We start from the raw sequence: 18955 nt of genomic DNA, 5'->3' as shown, positions 1-18955 counted from the left end.
GTAAACATATATATTTACTCAAGCTAGGATATATAGAAATCATGGATATAGGGATAGTAAACATGTATATTTACTCAAGCTAGGATATATAGAAATCATGGATATAGGGATAGTAAACATATATATTTATTCAAGCTAGGATATATAGAAATCATGGATATAGGAATAGTAAACATATATATTTACTCAAGTTAGGATATATAGAAATCATGGATATAGGGATAGTAAACATATATATTTACTCAAGCTAGGATATATAGAAATCATGGATATAGGGATAGTACACATGTTTATTTATTCAAGTTAGGATATATAGAAATCATGGATATAGGGATAGTAAACATATATATTTATTCAAGCTAGGATATATAGAAATCATGGATATAGGGATAGTAAACATGTATATTTACTCAAGCTAGGATATATAGAAATCATGGATATAGGGATAGTAAACATGTATATTTAGAGAATAAGACAAAATATGTCAAAATATTTGCTTTATGCATTCTTTCTCTATATAAATGATAGAGTACCAATCATAAATCATTCATATAATAGCAAAACTATTTGTCATAATTAGAATTTTGAATTAGGGTTATCATTATTTTAGCAAGCTGAAAGTATCATTTCATTAGACTAAATGAAAATCTTTTGCAACATCCAAGTTATTATATATCGATTGTTTTACTTAAGATATGCAAGATCATTTTTATAAAGAATGCATTTTGTTCAAGTCTTTTCTTTGCCTTTTGACATCAGCAGAACGATCAAACATCAATTTTGTATAAAACTACTTTTTTCATCTGTTCTTTCTGCGCATATTTAAAATTAAATGCATTTTATGAAGATTTGCTGCTTTTAGGATGTGTCCGTCTGTATATTAACCAGTAACATATCATTTTTAACGTAGATCTGGCAATGTATTAGCTCTTGCAACACCAAAATTTTGAATATAATAGTTAACACATTAATCTTATTTTTCAAAAATGATGATTCATATGACGATTAAGCATAGGATCTCTAAAACTTCGCCATAAAAGGTAGGTGCGTTCATATTATGCATTTTTTTGACTTTTCAGTAATCTACATATAATACAAAGTAGAATGATATCTGTCCGTCCGTAAGTCCGTCCGTCCGTCTGTCCCTTAAGATCTCGGTAACCACTTAACCGATCGGATTCTACTATTCAGGGAATATGCCTACTGGTCCTATGGTGGTTTTAGGGTAGGACACCCACAACCTCCCTAAAAAAAAACAAAAAAATACCCCCAAAATTTTTATTCTTTTAATTTTACGAATTTTTAAGAATTCGCGATTTTACGAATTTTTTTCAGCTGGGTAGGTAATAGAAGATGTAATAATACCTCTAGAGGTTAGAGGCGAAGCCGCTAGTGTAATATAAAGTGCACTATAGTGATATTCTGTTGTTTTATTATTCGCTTTTAAGAATATTATCATCTTTGTTTGGCCAACAATCCAAGAAGAAAAAACGAATCTATCATAGAAAGAAAACAAAGTAGCTGGTTTCGTCGTATTTTCACATTAGCTCCTATTTCTAGCACCTGCGGGGCAATTATTAACATTTACTTAACCTAAAATAACCCATCAAAAATTACTGTGAAAATACGACGAAACTCGCTACTTCTTTTTTCTTTCCATGATCCGAAAAAAAAACTATTTATTTCTCTACTTTTTCTAAACGCACTTTTCTCAATTCATTTATCTATTTCATTTTTTTTGCATTGGAACGCACTTCTTTGACTTATAGCGGTTTTCCTTAAAGTGTCAAGTCGAGCACAGAACCCCCCCCCTCCCCCTCCAACTATTGGTTTAAAAAGAGGGGGTTAGTTTTGTTTGTTATTTTACTTCAGGTTAAGTATAATATGGTTAGCATAGCAAAATAAACTAACTCGCACCTAATTTCGATTTCAAAAATAAGCACCTACTTTTGAAATGAGTTTACCTTGTCAAAAAAGTTTTATGCTTTTATGACTGCCCCATTGATGGACAGTATTACATTTATTTTAAGGTTTCAACCACAAGAGAATTAGATAGACTTTTTTTTAAAATGAGTAAAACGAAAATACGCATTACTAAAATAAGATATAAAATTTTAATCGAAATAAATGGACCCGTCAACGCCATTCACACATAACAACAATAATGTCTGTTAGTGAAAGGTTCCTATTTTTTTGCGTTGCAATATGGTTTTGTTCAACACTAGACATAACATTGTAATGCGTATATAAAATGTAGTATAGATGTACTTTTGTATTAGTAGCACGCAAAACATGCTTTAGTGTATCTATCATTATTTTTCTCTGCAAAAATATCGATAAATTAGAAGGGAAAATGGTTTTAGGTTATTTTAAGACTTTACAACAGGAATAGAACGTTGAAATTTGGCATGGCAGTTGCTCTAATATGGCACAATATGGAACTTAAACAGCAGCCGAGAAAATCTCTCCAATAGCATTACAGACTGACTAACAGACAAAAGGAAAGGTAAAATGACTTAGTGATTGGGTTCTTTATTAACAACTAGCGGCTACGCCCCCTAGAAGCCTCTAGGGGCACCTTGGGTAGAAAAGGGAAAATTTTAAATTTAAGTTTTAAAAGAATAAAAAATATATTTTGGGGGGAAGGGAGGTGAAGACAACCTCCTCAATAATAGTTTACAACCTTCCAAGGACCTATAAGAAGCTTCACTGTAAAGGAGAACAATATCGGATCAGCAGTTAGCGAGATCCTTCGGGACAAGACAAAAACGCTTACTACTTTATATAATAGGATTAACTGAGACAATGCAATGTAATCAGACAATGAAACGTAAATATGATTGTTTAAGTTTTTATAGTGCCTATAAAATAACGGCATACTGGCCTACCTTTGGTCAATTAAAATGTTTACTGGCCTGTCATTGGTAATTTAGTCTGTGTATTGGCCTATCATTGGTCATTTTTATTGTATGACGTCATTTTTTATAGGCACTAGAAAGAGCTTCATTATTGTTTATATAAAAAGAACAAGAATGTGACTTACCCATAAAGGCAGCAGGAATTGAAGTGAGGAAAAGCTTTTGTGACCTGACTGGCACCCCATGCTGGGCATCCTGCATCTCTCGGACAAGGTGCTCCAGCTAAAATAGATACAAACATTTTTATATATTCTTGTGTGGAAATGTATAGAGAACAAGGACATATGCTACTTTTGATGATACATTTAGAAATAAGGGCTGTAAACCATAAAAAATACAACCAAAATCGATACATACATCAGGAATCTAAAGGGATAAGACAATGACCGATAAATTGATGTACATCCCAAATGTTATACACAAAATTACCCCTTCTGTAGTTTACAACTAAATAAATCAAAATTCTATAAAAAGTCACCAAGTTGTTGAGCCAACGAATAAGAAAATGTTATTGTTATGTGAATGCAAATAAGCAAAATCTACGTCATCTAGAAATTCCTTTTTAATTGTTGTATATATTGTAGAATTTGTTGTTGTGTACACTTATTATAAAACCAATAATGGGGTCGGGTTTTTTTCTCTTATTGCGTGCCTTTTGGTCAGATTAAGTAATTGGTCATCTAAACTTTTTATATTTATTATTTAGATATATGGGTAGATAGGTAGTTAGATAGTAATAAGACAAAGACAAATACAAAATTAAATAATAATTATAGATATATTTATACAAATAAAAATATACAAGACATTTTTAATTATAAATTTATTTTTAAAATCAACAAAGCTATTTTAATAAAAAATGGTTTATTAAAATAGTCTTAATGTTTATTAACCAATGTATTTTTATTGTGCTTTTTGTACTTAAAACTTTTGTCAATATAATGGAACCAAAATAATTAGTTTGGCTTTTAAATTAAAACTAAATTAAATTAGACACTAAGCAATATTAATCATTGACAAAAGTGAACGTAATATCTATGTTTTTAAAAGAGAAGCTTTTCTACAATTAGGTTAGCTCCGTCCGTCCGTACGTCTGTTCGTACGTTTCGTTTAGCTCTTTTCGTTAATTTTAGTTAATTTTATCTATAATCAAGTACTAAAAATGTAAGCATGGCCTTCAACAGTATCCTGTAATAAAGCATTTCTAAAAAAAATTTTAATTTTGTTTCAATTTATATTTATAATCTGCTTATTTCATTTCTGACACTCTCTAAGTGTTGATGTTCGTTTGTCCTACCGTTTCTGAGCTTAGCTTTTGTGGATGTTGCCATCCTTGTTTTACCTTTATCGATTATTTTTTTTAACCTCCTTTTCTTTTTAAATGTCATGAATAGACCGAAAAAAACGCAGACAATAAGATTTTTCCTAATAAAAGTACATTTATGAATAATACAATAAAGCGCCTCAGATTCAATTATAGGCGGGCGGAAAATGTGGGGTAAGTCAACACAAGGCAAATTCGCGAAGCGCATCCGAAAAATTTTACACCTCTTTAAGCCGAAATCGAGGTTTAGGGGGGTATACTCTAACAAAATTAAAAGAAAAATCATTTCCTTTTTCATATTAAATTATTGTACTACTTTGAAGTTTTTTTTTGTACAATGTCAGTATTTATGTTTAAAGCAGGTCTAGAAAATTTTCTAGTCTGACTCTAATTCATGTTTCATTCCATACAATTGAAATACAATATACAACAAGATTATTTTCAAGTATCGCTTCGAAACCTATTAATATCCGGTGGATTAGAACCGGTTTTCAGCCATACTGAAAACTTATGTAAAGCATCGTATAATATCCAGTTTTCTACGAAAATAAAAATGTACAAACATACGATCAAAACCATTTTTATCCGTGTCTTTGGCATCTCGGGGCTAAAATAACCTGGTTTTAATCTTATAACTGTACATTTTCATATCCACGGAAAGCTGCTTATAATATCAAATATTTGAATAAAGAACTGCATATGAGGAAACATATTCTTTAATTGTTTGGAATTAGGTTTTCTATTAATAAAATAAGTAGAGGGACAAAGTGTTTCAAAAATAACCCATGTGACGTCATAAAATTAAGGGAGATGAGAGGAGAAGTTTGAAAGAAACCCCTAAAAAAGATATGGATAATCCCTCATTTAATGACGTCACATGGCTGGTTTTTTAAGACACTTTGTACCGCTCCTAAAATAATTACAAGAAAAACCAATAAATAATTAATATTTCAATTGGTCAGTGTAATTGCTTTTCTACTTATTTTCAACTAATTTAGTGTAAATATTTCAATTTTATGTGAAAACTATTCTTTTTTATAATTAATAATACATATGTGTCATTTAATTAAAATAGTTTTTCAAGTTTTTATAAAGCCAACTAAAGCTATACAAAAATAGCCTAAAACCGACCGCGAGACTGTAAATTAGAAATAAAATTGACAGAAACCTTTTTTTCATTTAAGTGGTTAACAAGATCTTAACGAACAAGCAAAAAACTTACCACTTTAAAGGACAATGTTAATAATGGATACAATTTTCCTTGTATAATTTAGGTCAGGCTAAAATTTGTAACAAGTTTCTACATCATGAATAATTTTACAAACAATTTCACCCCCACAACAACCAAAATAATTTAGGATATTTTTATCAAAACTTTTAATAGATTTTCCAGTATTGCTTCGAAACCGAATAATATCCGGTAGATTGGAACCGGTTCTTAGTCATACTGAAAAATCATGTATCGTATGGTATTCTATTCAGTTTTCTATGAATATATATTATGTGTTTATTTGCTAATTTTAATATTTTGTTGTATTTCCAAAATATGCCAAGATCTTATACTTTCTATTCCCAGAAGACAGAGAGAGGAAGAGAGAGAGACACACACACACACACAGAGGGAGAGAGTGATAGACATAAAGAGAGGGAGAGAGAGAGAGTCAGAGGCATAGAAAGAAAGAGTCAGAGATTGGGAGAAAGAAGGCTGAGTTGGTTAAAAGAAAGTCTCTTTTTTCTTTTCTTTTTTCTCTCATTTTTTCCATATCTTCAGCCCTCTCTTTTAAAATTACTCTTCAGAGAAATAAGGTGTTTATTTACAAAAACATTTCTTTAAAATTGGAGAAATTAAAACAAAATCTACATAGAATTTTAATTTTTAAATATAACGAAAATCGTTATGTATGTAACTTCAGGGACGTCCAAGATTTTTTTGAGGGGGTAAAAGGAGGTTTTTTTTATTTGTTTAAAGGAGGGTAAACAAACACCCCTTTACCACCACCCTTATAAGTCTATGTCTATATTAAAATCATAGACGTCCAAGGGGGGTAGTAAAGGGGTGATCCCCCCCCCCCAAATGAATTGGGGGGTGCTATAGGCACCCCCAAAATTTTGGGTTTTCAATTTTTACCCCCCCCCCCCCCAGATAAAAAAAAATGCCTCTATGGAATAAAGCTTGGACGCCCCTGATTAAAATAGTTATTTATCGCTTAGTATTTAAGACATCTTTCCGCGGATAGTAAATTTAAAATTGAATACTTCAGTATGGCTGAGAGCTGATTCTAATTCAGCGGATATTCATTGATTTCAAAGTTCTACTGGAAAATGTATATTCTATTTTGTATTCACATTGTAAATTAATATTGTGAAGATATAATTCCCCTCATTCTCTCTTGACTTTCTTTAATCTTTGCTTTCCATATTTCACGTTGGAATTAGTTAATATCACCAACAGATCTATAGCATATATACAGATAACTACCTCCCTCCCTTTTTCAATGACCTTTTTTGTCTGCTACCAAATTGTTGCCTGCTACTAGGCTGTGTTAAGATAACCGACACCATTGGTTGATTTTCAATGGCCCAATTGAGAGTCAGCACAAGGACACTGCGATGGAGAGATACAGTTATTTAACCCTTTCTCCCTTTTACTCTAATATATCACAGATGATGCTTCTAACATTTTTTCTCAAGTTATTCTGTCATTCAAATATTAAACTGCCCGTGGTTAGGTCATCAAATATTGGTTGTTTTAATATTCAAATACTTTTTTATACTGTGTCTGGTTTTTAGATTACTGTGTGAAGCTACTCTATAAGTAATCTCTGTCTTTCCTTCTCAAATAAAAAGCTCACTTATTGGAAAGATTTTTTATAAGGGGTAACTTCTCGAAGGGAAATGACGTACCCGCCCCCTCCTCTCCATCATGAATAAAAAGCCTAAAACGTCAGGTATTTAAAGGGATAAGACAATGGCTAATAAATTGGTGTACATCAACAATAATGATACATAAAATCATCCCTTCTGTTGCGTAAAATAAGTGGTTGGAACGTTTAAATACCGTTTATTAAACCAACCAATCAGAGTCCCCAAAAATGTAAAGCCAACGAATAAGTAAGCGTTATTAAAAACTTTGAGGACTAGTGTAATAAACTGCTCAAACATGCCCTGGACAAAAACTTAACTTTTCTGAAAATTTTGGGTTGTAGCTAGAATTGTACCTAGAACTGGACTTTACAGATTAGTTAAATCTTATAATAGTTAAGTCAAGTATCCCAAACAGTAGTTAGGGTCCTTAATGCCCTAATCAAAGGGTTCAAACAGTCTTAATTAAGTTTTAATAGAACGAAAACAATATAGTTACTATAATGCACAAATAAAAGTCTTTCTGATATAAATTTGCATCTCAGCATAAGCAGCAACTGCAAACCATTTTCATTTCCTTATCATAATGAACCTAAACTACAAATTTAGTGGTAATTTTGTCATAATAGACAGCACAATAAATTGCCTGCTAAAAAGTTTGCAATGGTTGTGCACTTTTCTAGTTAATTTGTCTATAACATTGCACTTTGCACTTTTTTTCCTTCCAAGTTTTACAAAGTAGTTTTCCTGCAGAATTAACGAATATATTTCTTTAGTACATTAGGAAAAAAGAACAATATATACAATGTTGTAAAAAATATGGTTGAATTTTAAACATAGTTAAAAATAACAGTACAAGAAAATTTGATTCTACAAATTGAGATTTGAATTAACAACACATTCTTAGTCAAATTATCATTTTATCTAAATGAAATTTTTGGTTGGATAGTATGAAGCTACATTGAAAATTATTTGCAGTTCTTGGCGCTTTACAAATTATTTCTCATCATCAAATATCTATCTAGTAGATCAAATATCAAAGGATGTGCAACATCAAATATCTATCTAGTAGATCTAATATCAAGGGATGTGCAACATCAAATATCTATCTAGTAGATCTAATATCAAGGGATGTGCAACATTAAATATCTATCTAGTAGATCTAATATCAAGGGATGTGCAACATCAAATATCTATCTAGTAGATCTAATATCAAGGGATGTGCAACATCAAATATCTATCTAGTAGATCAAATATCAAAGGATGTGCAACATCAAATATCTATCTAGTAGATCTAATATCAAGGGATGTGCAACATCAAATATCTATCTAGTAGATCAAATATCAAAGGATGTGCAACATCAAATATCTATCTAGTAGATCTATTTACGCAATAAAAAAACTTGGCCAATTAATTTTAAACATTTAGCAGTCAATAATTTATAATGTCATGGTTGCCAAGATGAAGCTTAAGATCTAGCTAACTGCTGGAACCAGGTAGTTCTACCAAATTTGGGGATACTACCCCCCCCCCCCTCAAAGAAATGGAAAAACATACAATTGTTTACTTCATATACCAAGTTGATTTATAAAATACAAGATAAATTTTTATGAAAACTTTTGACTTTTGAAAAACCAACAAGCTAAAATAAACTTAATAATTGACTTAAAGCTTCAATAACACAAAGTTGAAGCTCCTTTCCCACTGCTTGTATGAAATATCTTGTAGATAAATCAAATTGAATTTTTCCTCTACATCAAAACAACCAATCATTCATACTTTTTCTCCCAGACTTAGATCTCAGATATTTTGAAAAACTTTCAACATTTTTTATGAATTAAAATTTGATTTTTTATATATTTTTATAACTTCTTTAATTGTAGACAAAGAAGCAATAAAGTATTACACTTACAAAGAAAGAGCAAAATGTAGTTTTACAGTTGTTAAGACTAAACATATCCAGAAAGAGAGAGAGGGGACAATGGCTGTTTATTACACTAGTCCCAAAAGTTTTACAATAACGGTTTCTTAATAACTTTGGGAACTTTTATTGAATTTGGATTAGTTAGTGAACTAATTTGATGTCCAAACGTTTCAACACTAATTTTGTGTATCACCATTGGGAATGTACAGTACATCAATTTATCGGCCATTTACTTATCCATTTAGATGCCAGACTAATATCACTGTACTATGGACTAATTTTTAAATAGGTATTGTTCCTAATGCCAGACTAATATCACTGTACTATGGACTAATTTTAAAATAGGTATTGTTCCTAAATAACTGAAAATAGTAACTAGTTATACCATAGCTGCTCCACTGTACAGTAAAGTATAAAAATTGTGAAGAAATAAAAGTATGGTGTAAATTTGTTAAGATTTCATGACTAGAAGCAATGTTTGGAAAATATTTAGAGAGTTTTAATTTTAGGTAAATATCTTATGTTTTAGAAAAACAAATGTTTCAATGTACACTATATAAAAATACAATGCCTATATATATATATACTTTTAAAATAATCTAAAAACGTTCTTGGGATTAATGTTTGTATTTACATCATATAAAATAAATAAATTAAAAGATAAAGAGAGACCGTCAATAAGACCAAAGAACAAAATATAATAGATAGATTTTATAGATGTATATAAATATAAGATTATATAATTTGGAACTATAATTCATAAATATATAATAGTAAGATAAATAGATAGATAAATAGAAATGAATAGATAGATAGATAGATAATTATATAGATAGATATACCTTGGAGAATACAGCTGGTCTGAGTGGTTTCTGTTGTTGTGAAAAGCTGGTTAGTTGGTTTTCAACCTGCAAACAAATATTACAATATTAATCCATGTATAATTTGACGGGGAGAATTTGTCGTCAATCTATGTTGCTAAAATGGAACTCATATAAAGGTCATTTCGTTCCTCCATTAGTAGAAGAAACAGTACGGAAAACAAAACAATGTCAAAACAATTCCACGATTTAAATCTTAACATTGAATAGCCTAAAACTATTCAGAGACCTTAGTAAAGCTTCCACAAAATGATGAACTCAATAGATTCAGTAGTTATCAAAATCTGAACCTCAGACAAACCTTACATAAAGCTTCCCTAAAATGGATAGCTTGATTGGTTTAGTGGTTGTCGAGATATTAACGGACATACATAAAGCCTCGATTCTATACATAGAATAATTTAACGTTGTAGTCTTCATTAATTCAACAAATAACAAAAATGTGAAAATATTTGAAAATTCTTTTTTCCAATTTTGAAATAAAAGAAAAAAGGTAAAAGATGTGTATAAACCCAATAATAGTTCAGAGAATAGGAAATGGTATATAGGTTTATCTATTTCTAATCTTTAAAGTTTGATTGAACATCTAGACTGACTTTAGTACCAGGGAGGGATGAGACATTGGGCTGTTTATTACACTAGTTTTCAATGTTTTATAGCAGCATGTTCTTATTCGTTGGCTTACAAACTTGGTGCACTTTTATTGTATTTTGAATAGTGGGTTCATTAAGTTGAGTGTCCAAATGTTTCAACCAATAAATGTGATCTACAGAAGGTAAAAGTTTGTGTATTATTATTAGGTATGTACATCAAATTATCATCCATTGTCTTATTCCTCAAGATTCCTGCTTTAGCACAATATAAGAAGATTTATTTGTTTATAGAAAGTTTAGTTCCTTCTACATACATAAATTGGTATATGTATATTGTATATATACTTCTATGTGCTTTTTAAAATACAGGGAGGGAATGGACTTTGGATTGTAAATCACACTGATATTCAAAGTTTTTTATAAACACTTTAGTGCCCAAACATTTCAACCTATAATTCTTTGTTTGAAGGTAGGTTTGAAGACTTACAGATTTCACACAATTCGAATTATAGAGTAGCTGCGCTATAAACAAGAACAAAACTATTACCTGGAGGGTACGATGGATTGGCTGGAGGGGCAGAGTTAGCTTTTGCCCCACCCCCCCGGCCCCACCCCCCTCCTCCCCTCCCTGGAAAGGCCACTCACTCATCAGGGGGGCGGGCCGACCCCGGCCAGGCCAGAGGGGGGCTGGGTGGGGGGCATCAACTTCCCCCCGCCCCGGCCCCGAAGTAGGGTAGAGTCACCCCTGAAAAAAAGAAAATATTTTTTAATACATAAAGCCTTTAATTGTTCATGTCACTACAGTTTTTTTTAGTTAAGCTACTGTATAATTAATTTTGTCTGTCTGTCTGTCCTTCGAAGAGTAATATTGATCTGTCTATCTATGTATTTAATATTTACCTATCTGTCTATCTGTGTACCTGAATGGCTACGTGTTGTCCATTATGAGTGTTGAATATTGCGTCCTGGCTCGAGCTCCCAATATCCAGCTTGTGATGCGCCGCCCAACTAAAATAACACATTCTTGTTCAAAGTTTTCATGGATTTTTTTTTTTGACTTTTGGGGATTTTTTCATTGCACTTAATACAAAAAAATATAGATAACTAAAATTATTAAGTGGCTTTCGAGCAATTAAACCCCGCCTCACTCCCCATATTTTCAAATGAATTGAGCATGAATGTGGGTCCTCCCCCCCCCCCTTCTCTCCCTATCACTAACCTCTGCAGGGCTGCTCTGTACACAATATAACCTAACCTTCCGGACCTAAAAAAACTAACCCCACTTTATTTTCATTTAATTTCAAATAATAGTCTAATAGTCTCTTTTTAACCTTTATTTTTAAAAAGGAATTACAATTATAAATTCTTATTTGGTTCTTTTATGCTTTCCTTCCAAAATAAATATTCAAAATAAATTTTTTTATGTTGTGTTTTATAAATAATTTTTATAATAGTACAATACTTCAAAGAAACTTTTTTGTTTGCTTTTTTTTGAAGTATATCGAATGTTATTATTAAAATTATTAATTGAAAAGTTAGGACACTTCTAGTTTGAACCAACCCATCAAGCTTTAATTAAAGTACCCACTTTGGGTACCAGAATAATTAAGAGTCCAATGTCCCCTCCCTCCCTGAAATAACCTCCTACAAAATTAACTGGAAAACTAATTTACTTGTAAATTACATAAACTACTAGAGAATGTCAATATCAGTAAATATCCAGGAAGGAAGGGAAGCGACATTCCACTGTAAATTGTACTGGACCCCAAAGTTTAAAATCACGTTTTCTCATTCGTTGACTTAAAAAGCTGTTGAGAATTTTTGGAAACAATTTGTAAGGTAGAACAATATAGCAGTGTTTAAAGTTTTCCACCAATAATTTTGTTTATTGGAAGTTATGCAGCCTACATTTCTACAGAAGGCCTTTCTACATTTATATTATGTTGGATGTTGTCATCCTTGTTTTTTTTTTATAAAAATAAGAATAAAAATAGTATTATATTATTTCTTTTTCTATATATACATTTATATAGAACAATAGAGGTGGAAAATAGCCTTTATGTCTAAACCAATAAATATATTAACCTTTACATGAATATATTGTCAGGGTAGCATTCCTTGCTTTTAGCATATTCAGTAAATGTAATTCAGTTATGTATTAAACAGTACAAATAGAGGAATTTCTTGTTTATTGACACTTTAATATTGATTTGATCAATTGTCAATAAATGACAAAATATGATATTGTTATGCGCTAATAGGGATATAAGCAAAATATTTAGACAATAGACTATTTATAAAGTTTTAAAATCTACAGAAGTGACTCATGTTTATAAATATTGAATAGTATTTACATAAGGAAGAAACAATTGTGTGCGAGAAGTTTCCGATATCATTTCCCTCTCATATACAATTATCCTCTTTGAAGTGTGGACATACCCCATCCCTAAAATAGTTATAAACCTTCCCTAGACCTATAAGAAGCTACACGGCAAAGGAGACCAAATTCTATTCAGCGGAGTCAAAATACAAACAGTACGAGAAATTTTTAAAAAATATGATTCCCCTGAATAAGACACTAATTTAGAGAAAATTTAGTATATCAACTTAAATAAATGTATTTTGTTCTAATTTCATATTTTATGTACCTTTGACTTAACTAAGGCCTTTGACCAGCCATTTTCTGCAAAACTTCACATATTTCTAAAATTGTTAACATCAAAAAGTTTTATTTTCCAAATTAATCATCGAAAAAAGTTTGGAGGGGTTTGGGGATTGGTTTTCAAAAGCCAATGTTCTTTTTAAAACAGTTTTACCTTTAAGAATTAATCATTTTCGTTTCAAATTAATGTTTTGATTTATAATTAAAAGTGACTAAATATAATTTATCATATTGAAACTTATAGTGATTTTTTAAAAACTACATTATCGTTCTTGTTATTGATAATTTTGAACATTCTATGTAAAACCTATAATTTTATCTTTTTTATTTTTAGTATATATTTTTGTTGGTTTGATATATTATATTACATAAAATCATTACAAAGCTAGAAAGAAAGTTTTTAAAGTGGAAAAGTTTCTTATCATTGATTGTGCAAAAAAGTTACAGAAAATAGATGTTAGGTTATTAAGTTAATTTTTACATGTTAGAATTATCCTATAGATTTTAAACTTTAGGGGAAAACGTAGCAAATTCTATAATCATTGAGAAAATCCGTAGTTAGATCTTTATTTAAATTATTTTTTTTTGTTGGGCATAATTATCTTATTCGCTTAATTTTTTAAATATTGATTCCTAGTAGAATTGGGCATTATTTTATAAGTAAAATTCCTCAATAATCAAGTCTCAAAATGTATCCTGTATTCTAGTAATTTTGGAATAGATCTATAAGGAATTTTCGTTGGGACTTCTAAATAATGTTGAATATTAAATGCGCTGTGCTACTCTACATTTGAAAATATTCTTTTGTCTGGCCGTTTGGTTATTTGAGCCTTAATTAAACTTATTTTATTATTATTCTAGTAGCTTTATTTAATGCGTAAACCTTTGGAAATTATGGTAAAAAGAACATTTTATAAATAGAATTGAGAAAAAAATTTGGTATGTTTCATTTAGTTTACTTTAATTTTTTTTAAAAGCACAATTATACCCAAAAATAGCACCATAGACGTCCAAGCTTTTTTTTTGGGGGGGGGGGATAAAAAAATTTTTGGGGGGTAAAATGGCAAATTTTTTTATTCCCCCCAAAATTTTAACCCCGGGGGTAAAATTTGCATGGGGGGGGGTAATTACCCCCCCCCCCCTGAAATCTGATGGCAGGGCCCCCTGAAATCTGTTGGCAGGGGTAAATTTAGTTTACCCCCCCCCCCAAAAAAAAATTTACCCCCCCTTGGACGTCTATGAATAGCACAGCATTATTGAGCTAACAAAATTCAACAGAAATTAAATTAAATATGCAGGAAATTTTCGGGATAAAACAATAGAAGATAAATTGAAATAGATTCCCAATGATGATAAACAAAATTACCCCTAATGTAAATTAAAATTATGGTAAAGGTTTGGACATTGCTATTTTGATACAACTGTTCAAGATTTAATAAAAGAACCCAAAGTTTTTAAGCCAAATAAAAAGACTATGTGGTTATAAAACTTTGGGTACCACCATCGTTATTTACAGTCTAATGCCCCCTACAACTCTATACAAATATTACTTGCATATTCTTTTGTATGTGGCATTATGAAATATTCCTAAACTAAGTCAATTATACTCTATGTGAGTGTAGCATCAATTGAACAAACAGGGAGACGTAAAGACTATATTTAAATTATAAGGTAGCTGCGCTAATAAGAATCATAATAGAACTAAAAAACTGGTTTTAATCTTTTGATTGTACATTTTTATATTCGTAGAAAGCTGGATTTTTTAAGATGCTAGACATAGTTTTTTCGTATGGATGAGAAGTTAGAACTAGTTCCTATCCACCGGATTCGAATGAATACGAGAAAACAAATTAATCATAAATGTGAATACTACAGACAGACGATTGTAAATTAGCTTGTAAAATAATCAATAAACAAGAAATAAATATTTGGATGTTATAAAAGCTTTTGATTTGATACTCAATATTTGTCTCTTAGCAAAGAGAAAAAGGAGGTCCTCCCCCCACCCCCCGCCCTCGTCCCTCTCTCTCTCTTACTAATCTACCTTCCTCTCTCCCACTCTCTTTTTTTATTAATCTTCCTTTCCTCAATTTACCTTTCTCTCACCCTCCCCCCTCCCCCCAGTACATCCAACAACCTTTAAATCTGTGAAAACCAAATATCAGTGGCGTGCGAACCGAAGGGGGCATTTGGGGCAATCGCCCCCCCCTAGCGACCAAAACGCCCCCCCCTGCCCCCCCCCTAAATGTTAAAAAATGCCCCATTTTGCCCCCCCCTGGTCAACAAAAATGCCCCTTTTTGCCCCCTACCCTACAAAAAGCAAAACTATCCCAGTTTCCAAAAAAAAGATCAAGAAATACTCCACAAAAAAAATTTTGGCGCTTCGCGCCAAACAGACAGTTACTATTCATTTAACCTTACCAAATTTTTTAATTAGTGTAGAAATTAGGTTATAATCTTTTTTCACTGAACATAACAAACCAGGTTATAGGAAGTATTTTATTTTGTATACTATAAACTTTTTACCAAAGAAATTTTGTACATCCCCAATGATGATACACAAAATTACCCCTTATATAGATTACAATTAGTGGATGAAATGTATGGAAACTCGACTTAATTAACCAACCAATCAAAATTCCATTAAAGTCCCCAAAGTTGTTGAGCCAACGAATAAGAAAATTTTATGTGAAATATTGGGGACTAGTGTAATAAATAGCCCAAAAACCCCTCCCTCCCTGCATATTTGAAGAGAAAAATTTGCGCTTCGCGCCCTTCCAAATGGTTTCTGCTATGAAATATTGTGGACTAGTGTAATAAATTTCCCAAAAACCCCTCCCTCCCTGCATATTTGAAGAAAAAAATTTGCGCTTTGCGCCCTTCCAAATGGTTTCTGCTATGAAATATTGGGGACTAGTGTAATAAATCCTCCCTCCCTGCATATTTGAAGAAAAAAATTTGCGCTTCGTGCCCTTCCAAATGGTTTCTGCTATAAAATATTTGGGACTAGTTTAATAAATAGCCCAAAAACCCCTCCCTCCCTGCATATTTGAAGAAAAAAATTTGCGCTTCGCGCCCTGCCAAATGGTTTCTGCTATGAAATATTGGGGACTAGTGTAATAAATAGCCCAAAAACCCCTCCCTCCCTGCATATTTGAATTAAAAAATTTGCGCTTCGCGCCCTTCCAAATGGTTTCTGCTTTTTATCACAATGAAAGTAATTTTTTTTTACTTTTTACACAGTTCATTATATCTTTGGTTTTCATGGTACGATAAATTTTTTTGTGGATTATAATATTAAAAAAAATAAAATTTCTCGCTGTTTCGAGCATCAAGTATGTAATTTACTTTGACTGTCATCACACAACATACAGGAAAAAGGATTTATGACTTTTTCTACCTAAAATATATATTTATTTCAACAGATGCTCTTTAAATCTACTTGTCTGTATTCTTATTAATGATTTTTTGTGCTTTGCTACTTAAAGATGTTGTCAAACAATAAAGAAATATTTAATATCATTTTTTCATATTAGGTTAATTTTTGGTAAATTATTTCCAAAATGATTGTTTTTATCTCCCCCCCCCCCAATTTTTTTAATGGGGTTATTCATCCTTCCTGCTGAGATTTTATAACATCCCCTTCCACCCATTAAAAATGTTTTGTGGTGGAGGGGGGGGGGGGGGGAAAGGTGAATTTATCTTCTGTACTATTTTTTCGAAGATGCTTTCTAGCTCCCTTCCCTTCGGTCATTGCAGGGTGGGGAGAAGGGATGGGGGAGAAGAGATGGGGGGGGGGAGAGGTGGAGGATATAAATGGGAAATAGGGATGAGGAAGAAGGGATAAGGACTAGGAGGCCCATAAACAAGTAATCCCACCCCTTAAAACGCCCTTATTTAAAATGAGTATATATAATCAAAATGCCCCCCCCCCCCCTAAAGCAAAGTGCCCCCCCGGGGCACTTTGATTTAGGGGGGGGCAAAATTTTACAAAATCTTTAAAATGCCCCCCCCCCCTAGACAAAGTGCTTCGCACGCCACTGCCAAATATATATACATAATATATGTATATCAATACATAAACCGGAGATCTTTGAAGCTGTTTTTTTCCGGCTATTTTAAAAAAGGAATTACGTCAAAATGTATGTGTTGTAAAATGAAAATATGTATACATATGACATAATTGTCTATTTATTTCAAAATTTCTACATTAGCTCTTATATAAAATTTGTTTAAAATTGTCCTATTAACTTTAAACCTGGCATGATGTAACAGATATGTATGATGTAAATAGTTTTGATTAAAAACCCAAATATATGTTTTGTTTATTTTGACAAAAAAATATAAGTTGTAAGAAATTTATTTCTAGTACGATAAGGAATAATGTTATAAGCGTAGTACTCTATAATGAAGCCTAGATATATAAGTATGTCCATGGACTATATCGAGCATCCTTTTTGGTAATGTTTGTTGCCTCATGATCTGATTTATTGGACTTTCCTCATAGAGATTGTTGGCATCCTTGTTTTCACTAAAAACTTATTTACTATTGCTATAGAATTTTTTTAATTCCCAACAATCCCCTACTTAAAATTATCCTACTCTTAAGCTATATTTTACAAATAAAAAAAACAAGGATGACAATATCCATAATATCATAGTTAAACCAATCGTAAAAGCCTAATCGTACTAAGAATAACCATTCCAAAAAAAATCATGATGGTACAATGGTATAAAATAGCAAAAACATCAACATAATTAAATAGCCGTTTCTAGTAAGATTACACAGTTGCCACACTTTTTCTAAATAAATAATAAAAGAAGCGTAAAAAAAGTAATTTTGAATATTAAAAACAAAATTTTCTATTTAATATAAGTGTATATTTAATATTTTATACCTAATCTAAAAATAATTTATATTTTAATAACATATTAAATTCATTTTTGTAACTTCGTTGTTATATATTTGAGATATTATAGAAGTAAGGCAAATTCTTTTTTTAAATGTTAATTTATTTTTTTTCATTCGCTTATTGAAGTTTTCTTGAGTTTATCTGAGATTTATTAAGATAAGGATAATTATGTTCAAAAATACTACATGGCATAGCAACAATCTAACAAAGTAGTGCAAGTTTAATTTTAGACAGTTATCGTAATAAATATGACATTTTCTTTAATAAGATCATTAATTTGTTAAAGTTTTATTTTGCAAGATTTAAAATCCAACAATAAACAAGAAATAAAACAAAAAAAGAAAAGAAATAAGATACGCAACATGATTTTTCAGTATGACAGGCCCAGAACCGGTTTTAATTCAGCGGAAATGAATCGGATTCGTATCCTTTACTAGAAAATACATTACTCAGCACACAAGTGTGGATTATTTATTTATCTAAATTAATTGATTTGTCAATGATTAATCTGTATTTACATACAGGACAAGTGTTTTTAATGGATATATAATATACGTGGATATTATGACAGGGGAAATTTGTCTTCGATTTTTTAGGGTGCTAACATTGACATCATTTATTGGTAAGTTCGTTCATCCAGTAGGAGGAGAGAGGATGAGTTAAAGGGAATGGATGGGGAGGGGGAGTCATTATTTTAGCCAGCTACAAGTTTCACTTTATGAGAGTACATGATTTGAAAGAGGGATCGTTATTTTAGCTAGCTACAAGTTTTACTTTTTTAGAGTACATGATTGGAAGGAGGGGTCATTATTTTAGCCAGCTACAAGTTTTACTTTTTTAGAGTACATGATTGGAAGGAGGGGTCATTATTTTAGCC

The 18955-nt window shown here is 31.2% G+C and overlaps 2 protein-coding genes across 7 annotated transcripts in view; one reads left to right on the top strand and one right to left on the bottom strand.

Annotated features, from left to right (window-relative positions):
• Positions 1-18955, top strand: part of barr (non-SMC condensin I complex subunit H) — a 224848-nt gene that overhangs the window by 136446 nt on the left and 69447 nt on the right. The gene's annotated exons all lie outside the window — the stretch shown is intronic.
• LOC145325999 (regulator of G-protein signaling 9-like) overlaps positions 1-18955 on the bottom strand; it is an 84227-nt gene that overhangs the window by 63948 nt on the left and 1324 nt on the right. For 3 of the 6 annotated variants that reach the window (XM_080169066.1, XM_080169062.1, XM_080169067.1), the window contains exons 2-5: positions 11424-11511; positions 11051-11248; positions 9872-9937; positions 3044-3140 (exon numbers count right to left, since the gene is read on the bottom strand). In XM_080169066.1, coding sequence (XP_080025192.1) covers positions 3044-3140; positions 9872-9937; positions 11051-11152 — 265 coding nt within the window. In that variant the 5' untranslated portion in view covers positions 11153-11248; positions 11424-11511. Of the gene's footprint in view, positions 1-3043; positions 3141-9871; positions 9938-11050; positions 11249-11403; positions 11512-13151; positions 13211-18955 lie in introns of those variants that run through there. The other 3 variants (XM_080169063.1, XM_080169065.1, XM_080169064.1) reach the window with 3 other exon arrangements.

Source organism: Acartia tonsa, chromosome 8 (genome assembly GCF_053477335.1).
Source record: "Acartia tonsa isolate MP-2025a chromosome 8, ASM5347733v1, whole genome shotgun sequence".
Taxonomy (NCBI): Eukaryota; Metazoa; Arthropoda; class Copepoda; order Calanoida; family Acartiidae; genus Acartia; species Acartia tonsa.
Note: the sequence above shows the minus strand (reverse complement) of the source record. Positions and strands in the feature narration are given on the sequence as shown.